Source organism: Athalia rosae, chromosome 7 (assembly GCF_917208135.1).
Source record: "Athalia rosae chromosome 7, iyAthRosa1.1, whole genome shotgun sequence".
Lineage (NCBI taxonomy): Eukaryota > Metazoa > Arthropoda > Insecta > Hymenoptera > Athaliidae > Athalia > Athalia rosae.
Genome location: NC_064032.1, coordinates 15,904,536 through 15,922,398, shown reverse-complemented (window position 1 = coordinate 15,922,398; position 17,863 = coordinate 15,904,536). Strand labels below are relative to the sequence as shown.

General features: G+C 44.7%; 6 protein-coding genes and 1 long non-coding RNA gene across 12 annotated transcripts; 6 read left to right on the top strand and 1 right to left on the bottom strand.

The window, feature by feature from the left end:
* The first annotated feature begins 343 nt into the window (after positions 1-343).
* On the top strand, positions 344-8,452 carry LOC105683227. The gene is made up of 8 exons (XM_012395681.3): positions 344-615; positions 707-1,065; positions 1,154-1,608; positions 1,700-3,100; positions 3,267-4,157; positions 4,348-5,552; positions 5,645-7,687; positions 8,070-8,452. The coding sequence occupies exons 1-4, from the start codon at positions 531-533 to the stop codon at positions 1,734-1,736; spliced, it is 936 nt and encodes a 311-aa protein (XP_012251104.2). The 5' UTR covers positions 344-530; the 3' UTR covers positions 1,737-3,100; positions 3,267-4,157; positions 4,348-5,552; positions 5,645-7,687; positions 8,070-8,452.
* LOC105683231 (dormancy-associated protein 2-like) lies at positions 7,630-8,326 on the top strand. The gene is made up of 2 exons (XM_012395686.3): positions 7,630-7,687; positions 8,070-8,326. The coding sequence occupies exons 1-2, from the start codon at positions 7,630-7,632 to the stop codon at positions 8,324-8,326; spliced, it is 315 nt and encodes a 104-aa protein (XP_012251109.2).
* Positions 8,453-9,618: 1,166 nt separating the features above from the next.
* Positions 9,619-10,611, top strand: LOC105683229 (histidine-rich glycoprotein-like). Its single transcript, XM_012395684.2, has 3 exons — positions 9,619-9,781; positions 9,920-10,325; positions 10,426-10,611. The coding sequence occupies exons 1-3, from the start codon at positions 9,724-9,726 to the stop codon at positions 10,439-10,441; spliced, it is 480 nt and encodes a 159-aa protein (XP_012251107.2). The 5' UTR covers positions 9,619-9,723; the 3' UTR covers positions 10,442-10,611.
* A 671-nt stretch (positions 10,612-11,282) lies between these two features.
* LOC105683230 lies at positions 11,283-13,006 on the top strand. The gene is made up of 4 exons (XM_012395685.2): positions 11,283-11,461; positions 12,387-12,457; positions 12,533-12,730; positions 12,831-13,006. The coding sequence occupies exons 1-4, from the start codon at positions 11,384-11,386 to the stop codon at positions 12,919-12,921; spliced, it is 438 nt and encodes a 145-aa protein (XP_012251108.2). The 5' UTR covers positions 11,283-11,383; the 3' UTR covers positions 12,922-13,006.
* Positions 13,007-13,067: 61 nt separating this feature from the next.
* Positions 13,068-14,771, bottom strand: LOC125501713. Its single transcript, XR_007279328.1, has 2 exons — positions 14,637-14,771; positions 13,068-14,356 (listed from the first exon to the last, which is right to left on the bottom strand). It is a non-coding gene; the product is annotated as an uncharacterized LOC125501713 (long non-coding RNA).
* Positions 13,215-15,859, top strand: LOC105683225 (calaxin). 4 transcript variants are annotated; one of them, XM_012395678.3, is made up of 5 exons: positions 13,215-13,348; positions 14,615-14,953; positions 15,026-15,140; positions 15,211-15,464; positions 15,637-15,859. In XM_012395678.3, exons 2-5 carry the CDS (start codon positions 14,616-14,618, stop codon positions 15,857-15,859), a joined length of 930 nt encoding a protein of 309 aa, XP_012251101.1. In that variant the 5' UTR covers positions 13,215-13,348; position 14,615. The 4 variants fall into 4 exon arrangements, with proteins under 4 accessions (XP_012251101.1, XP_048514110.1, XP_048514108.1 ...); XM_048658153.1 differs by having other exon boundaries at positions 13,221-13,348; positions 14,610-14,953; XM_048658151.1 differs by lacking the exon at positions 13,215-13,348 and adding an exon at positions 13,639-13,772.
* A 168-nt stretch (positions 15,860-16,027) lies between these two features.
* On the top strand, positions 16,028-17,854 carry LOC105683228. Of its 3 annotated transcripts, none has more exons than XM_012395683.3 (3): positions 16,028-16,215; positions 16,329-17,270; positions 17,407-17,854. In XM_012395683.3, exons 1-3 carry the CDS (start codon positions 16,165-16,167, stop codon positions 17,728-17,730), a joined length of 1,317 nt encoding a protein of 438 aa, XP_012251106.2. In that variant the 5' UTR covers positions 16,028-16,164; the 3' UTR covers positions 17,731-17,854. The 3 variants fall into 3 exon arrangements, with proteins under 3 accessions (XP_012251106.2, XP_048514097.1, XP_012251105.2); XM_048658140.1 differs by having other exon boundaries at positions 16,123-16,797; positions 16,864-17,270; XM_012395682.2 differs by having other exon boundaries at positions 16,123-17,270.
* Positions 17,855-17,863: the final 9 nt, after the last annotated feature.

Genomic DNA, 17,863 nt, shown 5'->3' with positions numbered 1-17,863 from the left:
TTTTCGATGTTCGTTTTTCTCGAGAGGAGTGGAAAAAAAATACGAACAAGATGAATTAATGGACAAGCAGAGGTACGGAGAGTCACGAGTGAGCGAAATTCAGGAGCTGACCAAAATCGACGATCGCTCCGGTCGTCGCGCGATCCTAGACCCGAAATCGCGATTGATCCGTCAGATTAATATTTCCCATGAAAACTTTGCCATGAGGGTCACGTAGGCTTGTCCATATACGTGCCAGAGGTACGCACATCTGATGCGACCAAGAGTCAAACTCTTGGTGGGGGTGAACTCGAGATCCCATAAGGACTAGCCAAGGTATAAAAGCAATTGCAGAGAACAACGAATCCTACGACAGAATATACCGAACCGACGTCCAGTGCGTTACCTATCGTCGCGTCACCGTCCCAGAAGTGCTCGGTATCCGCCGTAATACAAAGGGACCGCAGAATACGGCTTCGAAACATCGAACGGTGTCTCGTACCAGGATTACATCGTACCCCGCATCCTTGGAATCCGCAGGACCTTCGAACATGGCCGTACGCCTACCAATTTTGCTGCTCGTAGCAGCCGCCTGCTTCGCCGTTTCGAGTGCTCGTGTCTTCCCCGCCGAACCACGTGAGTATCCGATAGTTTGGAAGTACAGAGCTGTGCACGGGCGATGAAATAAGTCAGCCCTCGTACCTGAATCGTCCGGCTTCGCTCTCAGTTTCCGTGGTCCTCGACGCTTACGGGAATCCGGTGCTGTTCCTCCGAGAGAAGCGCGCCCCTCTCAGGGCTCCCGTTCAAATTCCGCAACGCGCGATGATGTTCACCGGCTACTATCGACCCACCAGGAGATCCAACGACGGAGATCAAGCCACGGGCGTATTCGCCCAAGGGAATTCCGTCAGCGGTGGATCTTATCTAGGCGGAGCTCGCGCCCCGCACCTGATCAACGGTCCGCAACCGATCGAGGAACCCGAATTGTCCAGTGCTCAGGCTGAGGCAGCACCGCAGCCGGAAGACGGGCAACGAGGGTCCTGGGCAGAGGAGCAGGAAGACCGGATCAATTACGGACAAGAGGAGGTAGAGTATGAATAAAAACGGTTTTTACCTTATCGAATGCGAATCAGTTTACCCTTGGCATGGTGAGAAACGTTATCGCGCGATTCAGGGCCACCCTCACGAGACCCCGGCAGCCGATCCCGAGCCAGTGTCGAATTACGACGTCGACGCTCCCGCGGCCCCGACCGAAGACGAGGGTGACCGTTCCCCGGTACCCGAGGAACCCACGGTCCTGACGAAACCTCCTCCTGCGAAAAACGGCAAGAAAGTCCCCGGGTTCGTGGCACCTCCCGACGACGACGAGGAGGAAGATGAACCCGAGGAGGATCAGGAATCTTACGTACCTTTGCGCCCCGCGAAGGGAAACCGCCGACAGAACGGATACACCCCGAGTCACAACAATTTCTTCCCAATGATGTTCAGTTTCCCAGGATTGTCGAGACGCGCGTCCGGATCCTCCGGTTTGCCCTCGGGCGTTGTCACCGCCATAGCTAACAGCTATTCCACGGGAAAGGGCGGCGTCGCTAGTTCCGTTGCAACTGCCTACGGAGGTACACCAACGGGGTAAGTTTTGAATATCGAAGGAACGTCGAAGGGCGTTAACACAGAGATACATCGGTGTTGAACAACGTTCGTTTCCGTTACTTTTCCGTAGGAAGAAAGCGAGGCGCGTTCCCGTTGCCGAAGATTAAAATTCCACTCGAAGGATCGGACCGACGATGGTAACGAGGCTTTGCGATCACCCCTACCACCGAGAGGAAATCAATCGACATAGTATTATTTTAGATAATCGGTTTGACGAAATGATCGACATTCCTTTGAATTATGGCGAGAGATTGATCGTCGTCGGTGTGATTTCCGACGAGGAGGCGCTTGCAGCAACTGCGCAAAAACAGGAACAACTTTTGAAAGGATGTCGCGAGGTCCGTAACGGAATTTTTCGGGATAACCAAAAGCTGCATCGAAACTGAGAGAAATCTCGCCGGTATTCATCGATAGCATTATTGTAACACCGTGAAATTTTCATAATAAACTATAACAATTATTGTCATGTGCGTGTGTGTCGAGTCTCTTTTCTTGTAAGGTAGATATCACGGATTCCGAAAACACTGCAACCAAATTATGTCAGACGATTGTTAATCCTGTTGTGAATCTTGGGAGCTATAATTGATCAATGCGGATACATCGCGAGCGTACATAAATTGGCGATTTATTGCCCCTCGTAACTGCCAATTTTATAATTATAATTTCAACGAGGAATTCCCGCATGTTTACACGATTTTCTCGTACCACACCGATCGCGTGAACTTGAGATTTTACGATTATTCAAGTACGCGTAGGTATGAGTATACGGATTACCTTTTTTGCGGAAAAACTGGTTGGAACCCGTTTTCAACAGTCTTGCGAATTTCGTGATATTCGCGCCGCTTTAACGACGATGAACGAACGTCACGGAATTCTCGTAATGTTCGAGGAACAGTAGCGGACGAATGATTTTTCAGATTGAAACCTCACGGTACGGTCTTTGAGAAAGAGATCAAAGTTATCGACCGTTTCGAAAACCATTGTTCCGTGTAAATCGGCTGGAAAACGTTGATGATTTTTGAATCCATTGATCGAAAAGACATTCCTCGGCCATTGAAATAAGCGCATTTAAATAAACGCTCGCAGATTCGTTCCAGCGGGCGACGGGATTCCCCGAGACCCTTGCGGTTAGCCCGGGGTCCCGTAATTATTTCACCGCATACCGTACGGTACGTACGTACGTTTAATTTAACGATTCTTCTCCAACCGGTACACAGCCTCGGGATGAAGTCACGAGTGGCAAAATATTTTTCACGCCAAAATTTGTTCGCGGATGCACGTTTGGTATAAAAGTGGAGATTCTAACTTCACCGCATCAGTCTACATGCAAATATCGTCCGTCGAGCTTGACAAACGCGACAGAGTCGAGTGCGAAGAAACCGAGATTTCATAACAATAGAAAAAATGTCCAAATTGATCATTTTCTCGGCGTTAATAGTATTGGTGACGATGGCATCGGCGATTCCGAAAGGTATGGATTATTGAAGAGATATTGCGACGAATGATTTCTAATCAGCGACAGACTTCTCGACCGCCAATAATAAATAAAAATCTCAAAGGGTGTAGAAACGCGTATCCTCGGAGCGAATCATTCGATGCGAATGGTCCGACATAGCCTAACGATAATGATTTTCCAGATTACATCAGAGAACGCCGAGCGCCTTCGCATCGTCATCCCTTTTTCGATGTCTACTACGTTGCCGTTAGACCTAAGAGATACGAAGACCGATGGAGTCACGGTTCGGGGCACGGATATCACGGTTCGGGGCACGGACATTACGGTTCGGGGCACGAGAATTACTATCCCCATCATAGTCAGGCTTCGAGTTATGCTTCTGCCTATTCAACCTCCGGAAATCGGGGGGGTGATTCTTGGTCGCAAGCCGGCGCGAACGGCGGATCCACGGTTTGGGGCAAATGAAGAAAATTAAGTTACCGGAGAAGATAACGATGAAAAATGATGCCGGCGTGAATTAAGATGAATTATCAGTATTGTGCACTTTTCCATGTATCTGCAATAATAAGTTAATTATAAAGTCGAAAAAGGTGTGCGTAGCTATTACCGATTTGGCAGGCATTTCATGACCTCTGATTCGTCCTCCGCAAAATCTCAACTTTAAGTTGCATAATTTTTCGTTTAATTTTCAGTTTTCGAAGGTAATAAAAATCTAGTCATTTTGATACAAGGTACTCGTCGACCTTGAGACGGGTGAGAACATCCTCGCGAAAAAATTGCGTCACGTAAGATACAGATATGCTGTAATCTGGAGTCCACGCCCATTCGAATGTTCGATATGTGTAACGAAAAAAGAAAACACGAAAAAGGTATAATCGGCTAGATAAGTAGGCTGTTTATGCGACATTCTCGTATACCAAGGTACCTGGAATCGGGTATAAAAGCATCCCGAAATCTCCTCATCTTTAGTTCTATCTGGGAATCCATCCTAAAGAGACAAACTAATTCGACATGCTGAAGTTTGCGATTGTTCTGTCGGTCGTCGCCATGGCCCTGGCCACCCCGATCAAACGTAATTATACCCATCTATTACTTTTTCAATTTTTCAACACGGCCGTTGCGTCTATTCCCACCCTAGTTTCCAACGTGGATCCTATGCCCGCCTCCCGATTTTCCGTCAACTTCCATCCCTGATTAGAAAAGAGTGGACCGATCGGCGGTACCGTCCCGATCGCGTATTTCTAATTCCTCGATCGTTTCAGCCGATCCTAAGGAACGTTCCGCACGTGCCACTGAGGCAGCCACCGAGACGACCGCTCAGCACACCACTCCAGCCCTCAACACCCTCGGTTACAACTACGGCTACAACGGACTCTACAACAACTTGTACAACCGTAACTACGGATACACCGGTCTCGCTGGATACAGACCCGCTGGATTGTGGGACTACGGGTACAACGGGTACAACGGATACAACGGGTACAACGGGTACAGAGGACTCAGCGCGTACAACTACGCGTACCCTGGTGCGAGCCTCTACGGGAACTCGTGGGCAGGTCACGCGGGATACGTCCCTGCCCTGCACTCTGTTGGACACGTATATTAATCGGGCACGATTCGGGAAGGAGATCTCTGAAAAACGAAGGAGCTGATGAATTTGTGACGGAAAACTGCAAACAACAAAATTTCTGTAGAATCACCACCATTCTTTTTACTTGTCAATTTTGTTCATAATTTTTCTCAATATGGCTGAATAATAAATTTCAGGAGGAACAAGGTATTGTTCGTCCCGATAACAAAAAAAAATTTTCCAACGTGCTGGTGTAGTTGTTATTTTTTACTTCAACACTTCGAAAAATGTTAAATTGGACCGAATCGCATTCAGGGCGTAACGCGAAATTCGCTCTGGGAGAGGAGCGAATCCTGTGAACCGCGAACCGAAAAAGCCCACCACCGATTCGGTGATACCTCCGATTGATTTAACAATCATTGAGATCGGTTGGGAATACACGGGGTAACGAACGCCGCCCGGAAAGCATCAACTGCGACGAACTACGCTTGAAATTAGTAAGGTAGCTGTCGTCGATCGGATATTATTGTAAACACATTAACGACGGCGCAGTCTGCTGTCCGCTGTCGTCGAGGGTCGGGGAAACGCGGTAATTAATTTCGTCGAGTTTCGGTTCAAAAATAGAATCCGATCGAGAAACACTACGGGGGGTGCGGCGTGTTTACATCACATTGTAACGTGAATACTCAAGGTTCCGTACAATAATAAGCCTATTTGGTAAACCCGCGTGACTATAAAAACACCAAGAATTAAAGACCGAGAGTGTCACTCGTTGCTCGACCTCTGCAGTAAAATCTTCAACGCGATAATTTCCCGGCAAAATGAAACTTCACGTCATTCTGCTACTTCTCGTCGCGGCCGCGACAAGCGTATTCGGATACTCCGCAGGGTCTGCAGGTAAAGTTGCTTCTCGGTATGAAAATACGAGAAATTCGATTCAACTAACAAGACACCGAGTTCCAAAGGATTTATGCTTGTATTTTATGCAGGATTTCGTCGTTTCGCAAGATCGGCGCTTCCTCGTGCGGATCGAGACCATTATGGACACCATTACCACGATCGTCCCCATGGGGACAACGGTCATCGCGGCGATCGCGATCACGATTATCATCCGCATCACGATCACGATCGTTACGAGGATCATGATCATCGCGAGCATCATCACGATCACCACGACGGCCATTACACAGACTACAATTATGGACCCCACGGGCACTACCACTAGACGACAAAAGATTCAAGCCGAATAAAACGAATATTGAAATTTTGAGATAGAAGTGGACCGAACTGGAGACCTATGAGTGATCGACGGTGCGGGCGATCGATGTAATATTGGAATAAATCGATGGATGTCATTTTGTTGTCCTACTGTTTTTTTTTTTTCGTTCAATTTCGCGTTACCCCGAAACGGGGTTCGCCCGAAAGTCGTGTCGTTTTTCCTCCAGAAGCTCTTTACTTTTCAGCCAGCGGTCTGTGCCGATTGATTTATTCATTCCGTCACTTTCTTTTCTTGGATAGTTGTCATTGGGACCGTCGCATTTTCGGTATAATGATTATCATACGGTGTCGTTGGATAGCTGTTATTATTGAGAATGCAAATTTCGCACTGCGCCTCTTTTTCATTATTATTATCGACCACGCGATTTCAATACGCCCATCGATTCGATCTCTACAGGGTGACAAATAATCGATGACGATAGGTGGAGAGTTTTTGCAACCGATGTCATGTGGGGTATCATCGCATAATACCTGTTACATTATCCGTTCACGAAGTGCGTATGTTCGCCATAGCCGAACGTAACTGCAGACCATCCTCTTCTGAAATCATTTCGTTCGCGAAAGGGATTTTCCATTTTGTTTCGCATCGGCGTAAAAAAATATACCACGTGAAATTTGGTCATACATCAATCTCAAAATTTTCAATTATATTCGGTTCACCGACAACGATCGGGTGAAGATCCGAAATTTTCTGCAGAAGGAAGTGATGATCTACAGAACAGGTTTCGCCTCACAAAATCCTCGTATAATCTTCGAAGTACAAGAGTAGGGATGATCGGAGCACCGGGTAAAAAATCATCGTGAAGTATGATGGTTTTTACACCAGGTGCAGCATTGTTGTGGATACGTAAGTATAACGTATGGATTTTCTACACCCGTACCGAATCGAGAGAGATAAATCATTCAATTGCAAGGTCGTACCGGAGTCGAATGGTCAGGGGAATCCACAGAGGCAACCGGTATTGACGGAATAAAAAGTCTAGTAAAAAAATATCATCACACGCAACGCGTACCAAGTACGCTTGAATATTCGCTCAATTAGCGATGAAACAGAGAATCCCAAAAACTAGTTTCTTTCCGCACCAAGAGCTATTTTCAGTGGAACTTGGCTCGGTCCGTACGACCGACGATCATGCGGTACATTTACGATACCCCGTATACGTGGGATACGAGAAACTATGCACGCCCGGTGATTAGCATATCAGGTTAAAAAATCTGCGTCAGAAATATTCTGGCAAATCTGCGCTCCGATGAGACAGAGCGAGTAAGGACAAAGTCAACAAAAGACATATTATGTAGGTCGGATATAGACGGAGAAAAATATAGTCACGCATCCGAATTCAGAAATCAAAAATTTAGCACCAGAGCGGCGATACTCCCGCAAAGCGGACGGCGATGATGATAAGCAGCCGCATAAATAAGAAGGCCGGTGAAAGAAGGCGAAAAAACCCAACCCGTTCGTGTAACACCTCAGCACGGTAGCATAGATATATCGAACGCCGATGATTCCCAATCTCATCTATACATACATATTCTCGATAAATTGACGTCAGAAGGGATAGAACTATAAAAACAGGCCTCTAATACCAAAGACGCGGCAGAACCGATCGAATCGCTTAGGGATATACAAAGCTCTTGGGATACATCGAAAGGAGATTTCTCGCATACACCGTTCGTCGTCGAAATAATCGCCAAGATGATCAAGATCGTCTTCGTCCTGCTCGTCGCACTCGCCGCCATCGCTACAGCCATGCGTAAGTTTCTCTTCACATGTCATATCGGTGCGTTGTAACAATATTGATCAGCCAATGTCAAATTAACAGATCATTCGGTCGTTGACGAAATCAATCGATAGCTGAAATAATCGACGGAATAACGACCAGTTTTCTATTCTACCTGTATCAGCGGAATAGAATAAATCAGTTACTCGCGGACACAGTAAACATTCATCGCGTTTACTTGTACGTATAATTACCTGTCGCGCACTCACGCAATATCGGATATTCGACTGTGGTCCACGAGTGGAAATTTCGAAACATATACAGCTGCACGATTATCGGCTACGCGGCACTATGACGTACTGCGAAGGATTTGACGCGAAAGGGTTTGTTCTGATTTCATTTTTATGATTTTTAGCGAACCCCGGGTTGTACGGTGGATATTCGCACGGAGGTGGCGGACACGACGGGTACGGAGGACACGGTCATCACCAGGGACACGGTGGAAGTCACGGTGGACACGTCGATTACCATCACGGAGGACACGGGGGATACGGGGGAGATCACCACGGAGGGTACGGAGGAAGTCACGGTGACTACGGTGGTTATCACCAGGGACACGGTGGACACGTCGATTATCATCATGGACACGGAGGATACGGACACGGAAAATAAAAAGCTCGTATATTATTGGATCGTTGTGCCAAATTATCGCGATGCCTCAGTTTTAGATTTTAACATCGGATTTCTGTCATTCCGATTGAAAATGAAAAAATAAAAATTGATATTGAAATTGTGAAAGATATAGAACGAAGAAATTTAATATCTATCCTTGTTTTTCCTAATCATACATCACACGTCCATACCCGTAAGAATTCCAGATCGCAGACTGTTCCAGCCAAATATATTCTATTAAAATAATCAGCGTATTGTTCTGGTTCATTCGTTGAACCACGAATAAATCAACTGCACATAATAATCGGCGAAAATAACGCTGTGATAATCGCAGAACGTGGCAGCGGAGAAAAAAAAAATCGAAAAAGGAAGACACGCTGTGCATACACCTGCACGTATAGGTGTAGTATCGAAACGGGTATATTATCGACTCGAAATAAAAAAATCCTATACATCTATGATAATAACGATAAAACTGGAACGTCATTATAATTCGAATTCATCGCCACGATTACGTCAGTGCACTCGTGTAACGACCAGATTGACCGATCGGAGATTTTAATTTTTTCACGAATCCTGCCTGAAAACTTGCAGTGGATATAGGTATACGTTCTTCGCTTCTGAAAGAGAAATATAGAATGCGATTGGCTCCAAAATCACGTAATTTTTGTCAGTTCGAATAGGGCATCAATTCTGCGTCGCGGACCCACCCTTTAAACTGATGCGGTGATAACGTATGTTGCAATTTATCGACAAATATATTATCGGAATCCCGACATTGCGCATCGAATTAATCACATTTGGTGAAAGGACCGGCCTATCTCGTCGACTGTACGCTACGGTCAGACGTCATTAAATCATTATACTACACGATGGTAACCGATAGTGGTTACTGAATTTTCGACCACATACAAATGAACACGGCGACCGGCGACGATATTTTGAAAACCGCGTCGTCAGGCGACACTTCGTCGTCAGAAACCCTGGCATTTGTTGTTCAATTTTTTATCCCGTTTGATTTGAAAAAAAAAAAAAAACCAACATGTATACGTGCGAGAATCTACATCTGCGCTGGATAACAACAATGATAATGAGGCAGAAATTTCCTGGTACAACGGTGGCAAACAAATTTCCGGTTCTCTGGATCGAGGAAAGAGGGAACCTGAACGTCAACCGTGATCTATAGACTTTACTGTTTTTACGTCTCTTTTTCTCAGAGGATCTGGTTATTTCGAAATTGGAGGGGCAATTCGGACGGAGGATAAAACTGGAAAAAAGATGGCACCTTTTGCAGATATAAATAAGGCGATTCGTCCGAAGATCGGCATAGTGATAATCACACTCGACGCAGAAACGTTGATAATCGCAATAGCATTGAATCTAAAACTTGTAAAAAAATGGCAAAGTATTTTGTACTGTTCCTGATAGTTGCCGCAGCAACCGCATCACCTGCACGTGAGTTTTACTCGTTTTCATCAGCGCTCGAACTAAGAATAAGCATTGACTCGATCGTTCGTAAACTGACGAGTAAAATTCGTCGGACGTAGGTCCGTCTTCTACGGTGATCTGATCGAATTAATTTGTTTTCTATAGCTTACGGAATCCATGGTCATCACGATGAGCACGATGGCCACATCGGCGTCCAGCACGATCAGCACGAGCACTCCCTCGATTTGGGCTCCCATCACGAGACGCACGGCGAACTTGAACACGGGCACAAAGTCGAACACGGTCATGAAAACGTCGGACATGGACATGAAAACGTCGGACATGGACATGAAAACGTCGGACACGGACATGACGAAGATGAACATACCCATAAAGGAGTAGAATACGGCCAAGTCGTCCTGGACCATGCGGGTAGCAATCACGGAAGTCATCATCACGGACACGAACACCAGCACGGTGGATTAGTAAAGGGTCACGGATCGGATCACGATTCGGATGAACATCACGATTCCCACGAAGATGATCACGAGGACCACCATCATCATCATGAGTGAGTTGTATTTTCAACGACTGCGATACTTCGTTCCTGTGGCCGTAAAAATAATTATTGTTTATTAATAAATTGACGTATTTCTTTGGCTCGATAAAAGTCATCATGGGTATTAAACGCTTGGACGTACGAGAGAGACTGGAGCCGAGGGACGAAGAAGCGCCATGGAGTCTGAAGGTTGACGAGCGTTTCTTCATCCAATCAATAATAGAATGATGCAGAAAATACTGTGAAAACAGCCCAGCATGTTAAGCGAATTCAATAAATCAATTGTAAAACTCTGAAATCCTACCTTGTGCCGTGATATTCTTGTACTATTTTCTTCGAAATTTTCTCGGGTCATCGGTCGAACCATTTCACGATTCAGCCTCGGGGTGGGTGGATCTGCCGAAACGCTCAGGTAGGAGACTTCGATCTCCAGCTGAACCTGGGAAAAAGATACACATAGTCATATTTCACTAAGATTGTGCAATTTATGAAATTGAACAATTTTGGTACGTGATTGAAAAAAAAAAGAAAAAATCAAAATCACGAGTATGCAGCGAGGAATCGCCAGTTTCTCCCGATATCCGAGTCCCCCCTGGAACGTGTGGATTTTTTTTATAGCCCCTAACAAGTAAATCGTGTTTGTCCGAGACGGTTGCGAATATTACATCACGTACAGTAAGTCCGGGTCTAATTCCTCAGTAGTTCACGGTATAATTTGAATTAAGTGAAATCCAGTTGTTAAAAATTATAATATCTAGATTAATCTCTTCATGCCACTTTGACGCAGACAATAAACATTTATTCTATTCCGCAACAGAATTATCGGAGCTCACGCGGCGTTGCGTAGACGAATAATAAAAAGTGAAATAGATTCCATCAACCATCGTCGTCGACTTTGGATTCCGCTGTATATTATATCATCTCGATGAATTATAGCTCGCCTGACCCGTAGGTAGTCTAAAGGTGAGTCGCGGGGTTGGGGTGAAGTATCGTAGCTTGGTGATAAAATAAGCCGAGGAAAGATTATTGCGTGTGTTTCGCAGTGAATTCCGACCAATCAACGTCACACGATGTCGTTACTCGCACGCCAAGTCGTCATGCTATTATTTACCGCGTTGGTTTTGATCATCGCGTCAGCGACCGCTGAGGTAAGATCGAAGACTCTGTAAATATCAACTTGCGAACTAGGGATTCGGGAAACTGCACAATTCTCGCACCATCGATCTCTCACGAACCACGACGATACAGACATTTCATCAACATCGCAGTTGGCGCAACACAAGTATACCTACACTGTAACGCGAATTGTTGCACCCCTTACAGCTTCGAGTAGAGAAAAATGTGGCGAACGTTGTACAGGGGGTACCGAGGGGTTCGGAATTTGCATCTCTGTCTCGTCGAGTGTTGGGACAAGTTCGAACGGAGTTATCGACAGATTCTCGCGATTATAATTACCTTACACCGAACGGTGCTGACAGGGAGAAGCGCGACTCGGCTCTCCCGGAGCAAGCCCACCCCGATGAAGACCGACATTCCAAACACCTGCCAATTTCTAGAAGGTTTTTGTTCAGCCCTTCGATTTCGAACACGATCACAAACCTGAATCAGAACACGAATACGAACACAAACGTGATACACGAACAGAAATCCACGCCAGAGAAGACGACGGGAAGTCGAGGAAAAGAATTCCCCAAACATTGGCAAGGTCAAAAGTATTCGAACCCTTATTTATATTATCGTTCAAGCGTACGGGATGCGGGACGGAAGAACCCTGAAAAACTCCCCGCGAGGGAGTACGATTTGAGAGGATCCGGACTAAAGAAGATCACCTTTTTAATCTAGAGACACACTCTGTTCGAATTGAATTTCCAACGGAGTCTTTATTTGTTTGGTGTTGAGAAAATGCGATAATAAAGCGATGTACACAATGGACTCGAAAATTTGTATATAATCCAAATGACACTCTAGCCTAGGGCACAAACAGAACCGGCATAAATGTAAAAGTAGATTTTCATTTGGCGACCAACCCACGGCGAATCGTGTATTCAAATTGTCTGATGACGAAATTTTCAGCAAACTTGGACTGCGGAAAATCAAGAGGATCCTACCAGCCAGTACGTTGGTCCACCGGAGGGCAATTTTGCGTGAGTTTTTTTTCAACTCTCGAACGTCACACTGATTATTGTGCCGGTTATAATTCTACATTTCTGTTACTCTAGAATGCTCGAGCAGGCTAGGAGAAAAATAGCACGCCTCAGCCCTCAGGCGAGACGCTTTCTTTTCAGCCCCACGATTCATAACACCATCAAGAATTCGAACGAAAACAAAAACAGCAACGACCTGGGAAGACCCGACGATGAAGACGACGACAACGACTACCGAAATCCTCCGAATCAATCTTACGGCTCGCTATTTCCGTACGAAACCCAGAATTCATTCACTCACAATTACGTCATGAGTATTTAATTGATCAGCAACGCTAAGCTAGACCTTTTTCTACGTTTTCTGTTTCTCTAGGCAACTCATAGGCTACCTGAACCGTCGTTCAGGGACGATTGAACCCGGCAACTTGGCGAAAGGAAATAGACTCTGTTTCACCATGGAGTAAAACGGTACAGACGAAGAATCGAAAAAATGGAAATACCATGCTAATTGCTCAGTCGCAAACATCAAAATAAATTTATTCTGAAGAATTGTATGCATTGTTCTCAATAGTTTTGCAACCCATTAATCAGAGAAGACGCCGTGCTGCAGTTTACAGGAGGATCGAATAGCGAACGACTCCAAAAAAAAACAAAAAAAAAAAACAGAAACAGAAAACATAAAGGTGCCCAAAAACCTCGAACATCTAAAATGATAACAGAAAAGAAATGTATATCAAAATCGTTGGATTCTCACAGACTCGTATAAAGATTCACTGAATTTCATTCTGTTTGATCGATATCATCGGGGGTCGGTCAACTGTCGCGCATGGCGACGGTCTCCCTGAATAAGATGCCCCTGATGATACGGAATTAGTGTACCCTAGTGGATTGGTAAGTCTTTATTTTTACTTCAATTTATAAGTGAATCATACGTCACTCAGTTTCATTACTCGTCGCCTGCGACATGAGCACATCGGCTTGAAGAATAAAATTGTAGGTTTGATTTCGAGCATCGAAATTCGGTATAACGTTTTGACAATCTTAACGGAGCACGCCCGACCGACAGTGAGCAGAATATCGCAAGTTCGAACTATGCATGTGTCTTTAATCCTCATAAGGTAGTTTCCAAATATCTCATACAGCTGGACTTTGGAAGTAGATGCTATGTATCGTACAATGAGCACAAAGATTATCAACAATCCAGAAACAGGGCGATGCGATTGACATTAATATATAATTGCTACGAAATGGAATACCTTTTGGTCGCGCATGCCGAGTAATCTGTCGCTGCGTAGCGGAGGGAAAAATGAAAATGGTAAGAATATTTTTCGAAACTGCCGCAACGATTGTTGTTAGAATCATTGCCATTTTCAAACCGATTAAAATTCATCCTACCGCAACGATGAGACAAGCGTAGCCGAGAAATTTAATATTCTGGAAAGACTTACCAATTCATTGCAAGTACCACGGTACTACGTACAACGACTCGAAATAAAACCAACTTCCCGGCCGAATCGCAACGGCAATCTCTGAGGTTGTTACGAACATACCCGTGATCAGTTTAGCATGGATGCAGATCAGCGAGTTAAAAAGCTAATTTCGTTTTATCTCGCATGCAGAAGCATACCGTCCACTGAATTAATGAATACCTATGAAAACCCTTCGAAAGTAAACGTAAATTCTCGGGTATAAATCGTCGTCGCCCTTCATCAGCAGCCAGCGTGTGACATTCCACATGCTCGTGTCTTCTTTTCGCTTCGCATTATTTCCAATTCTTAGCCGCGGTTTCACCCTACCGGTCTTATGTTTTGTCGATAATTCGATATATGCCACAAGACCCGGGCAAGAATAATATTTATGACATAGAGAAATCATCCCTCTTAGTCAGCTCACAAAAATCTAGAAGAACCACCGAAGCAAATATTTAAATAATGACCTGGAATTTGATTGATTTGTACGATTGAACACCGGCAATCGCGGTCTTGTATAAGGGGGAGCCTGTTCTTCCTCCATATTCAATCGCTTCGATCGACTTTTTTCAACAAAGTTATGAATCGCTTCAACCAAATTATCTCGCATAATCTTATACAATTGCTGTGAGATACCCATCACCTATATAGGTATGGTGAAATATCGCTCGTTTTCTGCTAAGGGTAGAATGTCTAGAAAAGGTAGATACCTAACTTCGTCGGGGGCACCGCCAAAGGTTGCTCCTTCGGATGCGGAGGGTGGTGCTTCACAAGTCGGCGCCGGCGCCCACACCTCCATGACGGGACGGGGAGGCGCGATGGTCATGCGAAGCGTCTCAATTTTCCTTGCAAGTGGTCGCAAAGTCTCCGTGGCGTCCAAACGAGCCAAGATCGTAAACTCTTCCTCGTCGGCGATCGACGCCGCTCCTCGGCAACGCAGAAGGATGCCAGACGACGCTAATACCAAGAGCGCTGCTTTGACAGCTAAAATTCTCGAAAGTTTGAAAAAGAAAACTAAATTTTCCAGGTATAAGCGTTGTCGAAGAGATTGAATTCTTTCTTTTCTGCCGTACAAATAATCTAGCCGTCTCACAATTAGATCTGAGCTCGAGGCACTTTGCAAGATTTATTGGAAGCTGATCACCAGTCCAGGACAACACGCTGGGCCGACAACTGTGATAAATGGGATGCCTTCGACGGCGCAGACAGTCGAGGTATTTAGATTCAAAAGACGCTTCGGTACTCCAATCGATTTTCGGTGTTGGAATACAGGTTTTTTCTCAGGGTATCGACAGGATCATATTTCGAGAATTACTTCACAATACCTTTGATATAATAACGGAGGATGCCCTCATCGAACGGATGTTTTGTTGCTGGGACCGGGAAAGTGAAGGAGCGATACGATTGGAAGCATGGATCCTTGGACTGGACGTTTTTCTCCGTGGTACTCAAAAGGAGAAAATGGAGTTCTGCTTCAGGGTTTACGACCTCAATAACGACGGCTATATCACCAAGGATGAGATGTTTCAATTGTTCAAGTAAGTGCTGCAACATAATAAATAACGTTAGTACCGATCCAGTCCATTCCATTTTATTTCTCCATCTCCCTATAACTCCATTTGTGGATATCTTTACATGTATGTCTAGATTTTCTTTCATGTACTTCATACGTTGGCAATAAAGACTAACCGAGTGATTTTCGGGGGACAGAAATTGTTTGATAAAGCAGCCGAGCGAAGAAGATCCTGACGAGGGCGTACGAGATCTGTCAGAACTAGCTCTGAGGAAACTCGATGTTGACAAGGACGGTAAAGTCTCATTCGAGGATTACGAGATCGCAATAAAAGAAGAACCACTACTGCTCGAGACTTTCGGCCAGTGTCTACCGACAGAAGAAAATTGCGTTAGTTTTTTATCGACTCTTCAATCCTGAAGATTAGAATTCGAGAAACCGGCAAAGAAAATTTCAAAGCGTTTCGATTTTTCACCTGGTTTTCCGTACAAGTCTCAATTGAAGTTCAGAGTTTATACCAAGAAGGGGAATAACGCGCGTTGCTAATTACATCGTAGCAGTCGATAACCGACCCATTGACGATTTCATGCGAATTTTCTTGGCGCTGAGTGGCACCCGTTATAATCAGCTCCAGGGTATAACGTGTCAGAATTTAATGTGAGGCCGATGAAAAGATATTTAAGACGCTACTCGGTAACTTACTCAACGCAATCTACGTTAACGGTATGACGAGGTCACTCGTTTGTTTAGCTGTCTTTGCCACGCTGCTTGTTACGGTAATCGTTGATCAATTATACTTACAATTATTCTAATTTTCAAATTGATTCCTATGGCTAACGTCCTATGGTTTTTTTTTTATCTTTTTTTCATCGAGGAGTATTTTCTTCAGGTATTCACTTCGCCGCCGAATATCGGTAGGGGAAATTTCAGCTATGATCCAAAATCTATACCGCAAAATGAGAGCCTCCTCAAACTTTTTATCCGTCTCGCGCTACAAACGAGAAATCGATTAATCAGGCTCAAATTGAAAGAAGATTATCAGGATTCCGCGAACGATGACCATGTCCGAGAACTGCCAGCTTTATACTCGTCACCTGAGTCCGAGGAATTTGAATCCAATTTAATTACGAACCACACATTGGGTCGTGAAAACGGAATCGAGAACGGAGTTATGGAGGAGTCTACTAACGATAAGCTCACTTCAAACCGCACAAATGAAACTAATCGTGAATCAATGCATCACGACAACGAGAAAAATAATTACGCGGAGTCCGGGGTACTGCGCTCTGTTCGTCTAGGCCCTACAATTTCTGAACCTAGCGAATCGGCGAGTAATAGTAAAAATCTGGAGAACGGAGGTATAGAAATAGAAAATCGGAGTTTGTTTAACATAAAAAATACCAATTATATCACGCACTACGCAGATCAATCCTCGAATATTGGCCGAGGTGATACAATGCTTCGCACGACAGAATTGGGTCGATTTGTAAGACTTCCTACGAACCAGAATTCAGGATCTGAAATAGCGGGAAGTCTGCAGAATAATGTGTTCACTAATTACCTGAATGGGAAGTTGTTTGAAAGGAATAATGGACTCCCTGGACACATCGTATCGGAATCATCGTCGATTGACTCGTTGAAAAGACATAACGTCGATCTACTCAGCACCAAAGACCAATCTGGAAGTCTGGCCGGAAATCCCCACAGCAAAACCTTCGGTGAAGCAGCTAACTGGCAATCAGGAATTCAAGGTTTGGGCTATCAAAGCAATCAGCTCTCCTCACTCCGACAATCTGCAGACTCACATCCCAAGCATGGTTTTACTGAAGAGGTATATTTTAGTGATAAAAGTCCGCGTTAGCGTTAAAGATTAAAAATACGATCTATATTTGTTTACCAGTTTACCGAAGAGTTCGACTGATGAATTGCTAGGTCGTCAATTTAATGTTTACACCAACGCCCTACAGGTACTCCAAGCTCAGGGATCCGACATGATGAATCTTCGACAGCATCAGGAGTCGATGAATAAATTGAAAGGTCAAAAAATACTCACTTTGGCAGCTGCGGAGCAGACTGGAGTCGATCTGAGTCAAGCCCTAGGCATCGGATTTTCCGCATCTAATTCGGACGATCATGGCAGCACAGTTACCTTGTCCGAAAGAGCCGATTCTAGAGGTGAAGATCTCATCAAACTGAAAGCCAGTAATGCGATGTCCGGTGGTCTTCGAATCTGGAATACCGAATTGAACGGAAAAATAAGTCTCGGTGGTGGCGCACGAGTTTTCAGCTGAATTAAATCAGAAATTCAGCAGTGGAAGTCGATAGAGATCCATAGAAGTTGATTACTGTGTACAATATACGATAATGCAATAGATGTTAATGACGATGCAATAAATTATATTTCTAATTTGTTCAGACTCTGTA

Excerpts from the sequence above, each read along its gene's own strand:
- LOC105683227 (XM_012395681.3), top strand. The coding sequence starts at position 531 with ATGGCCGTACGCCTACCAATTTTGCTGCTCGTAGCAGCCGCCTGCTTC. Across the intron at positions 1,066-1,153 it reads TCAATTACGGACAAGAGGAG|GGCCACCCTCACGAGACCCC; the intron begins GTAGAGTATGAA and ends CGCGCGATTCAG. Across the intron at positions 1,609-1,699 it reads TACGGAGGTACACCAACGGG|GAAGAAAGCGAGGCGCGTTC; the intron begins GTAAGTTTTGAA and ends ACTTTTCCGTAG.
- LOC105683231 (XM_012395686.3), top strand. The coding sequence starts at position 7,630 with ATGATCAAGATCGTCTTCGTCCTGCTCGTCGCACTCGCCGCCATCGCT. Across the intron at positions 7,688-8,069 it reads CGCCATCGCTACAGCCATGC|CGAACCCCGGGTTGTACGGT; the intron begins GTAAGTTTCTCT and ends TATGATTTTTAG.
- LOC105683229 (XM_012395684.2), top strand. The coding sequence starts at position 9,724 with ATGGCAAAGTATTTTGTACTGTTCCTGATAGTTGCCGCAGCAACCGCA. Across the intron at positions 9,782-9,919 it reads AGCAACCGCATCACCTGCAC|CTTACGGAATCCATGGTCAT; the intron begins GTGAGTTTTACT and ends TGTTTTCTATAG.
- LOC105683230 (XM_012395685.2), top strand. The coding sequence starts at position 11,384 with ATGTCGTTACTCGCACGCCAAGTCGTCATGCTATTATTTACCGCGTTG. Across the intron at positions 12,458-12,532 it reads CCACCGGAGGGCAATTTTGC|AATGCTCGAGCAGGCTAGGA; the intron begins GTGAGTTTTTTT and ends CTGTTACTCTAG. Across the intron at positions 12,731-12,830 it reads TCTTACGGCTCGCTATTTCC|GCAACTCATAGGCTACCTGA; the intron begins GTACGAAACCCA and ends CTGTTTCTCTAG.
- LOC105683225 (XM_020850816.2), top strand. The coding sequence starts at position 14,580 with ATGGTGAAATATCGCTCGTTTTCTGCTAAGGGTAGAATGTCTAGAAAA. Across the intron at positions 14,954-15,025 it reads AAGAAAACTAAATTTTCCAG|ATCTGAGCTCGAGGCACTTT; the intron begins GTATAAGCGTTG and ends TCTCACAATTAG. Across the intron at positions 15,141-15,210 it reads CGACGGCGCAGACAGTCGAG|GGTATCGACAGGATCATATT; the intron begins GTATTTAGATTC and ends GTTTTTTCTCAG.
- LOC105683228 (XM_012395682.2), top strand. The coding sequence starts at position 16,269 with ATGGCTAACGTCCTATGGTTTTTTTTTTATCTTTTTTTCATCGAGGAG. Across the intron at positions 17,271-17,406 it reads AGCATGGTTTTACTGAAGAG|GTACTCCAAGCTCAGGGATC; the intron begins GTATATTTTAGT and ends AACGCCCTACAG.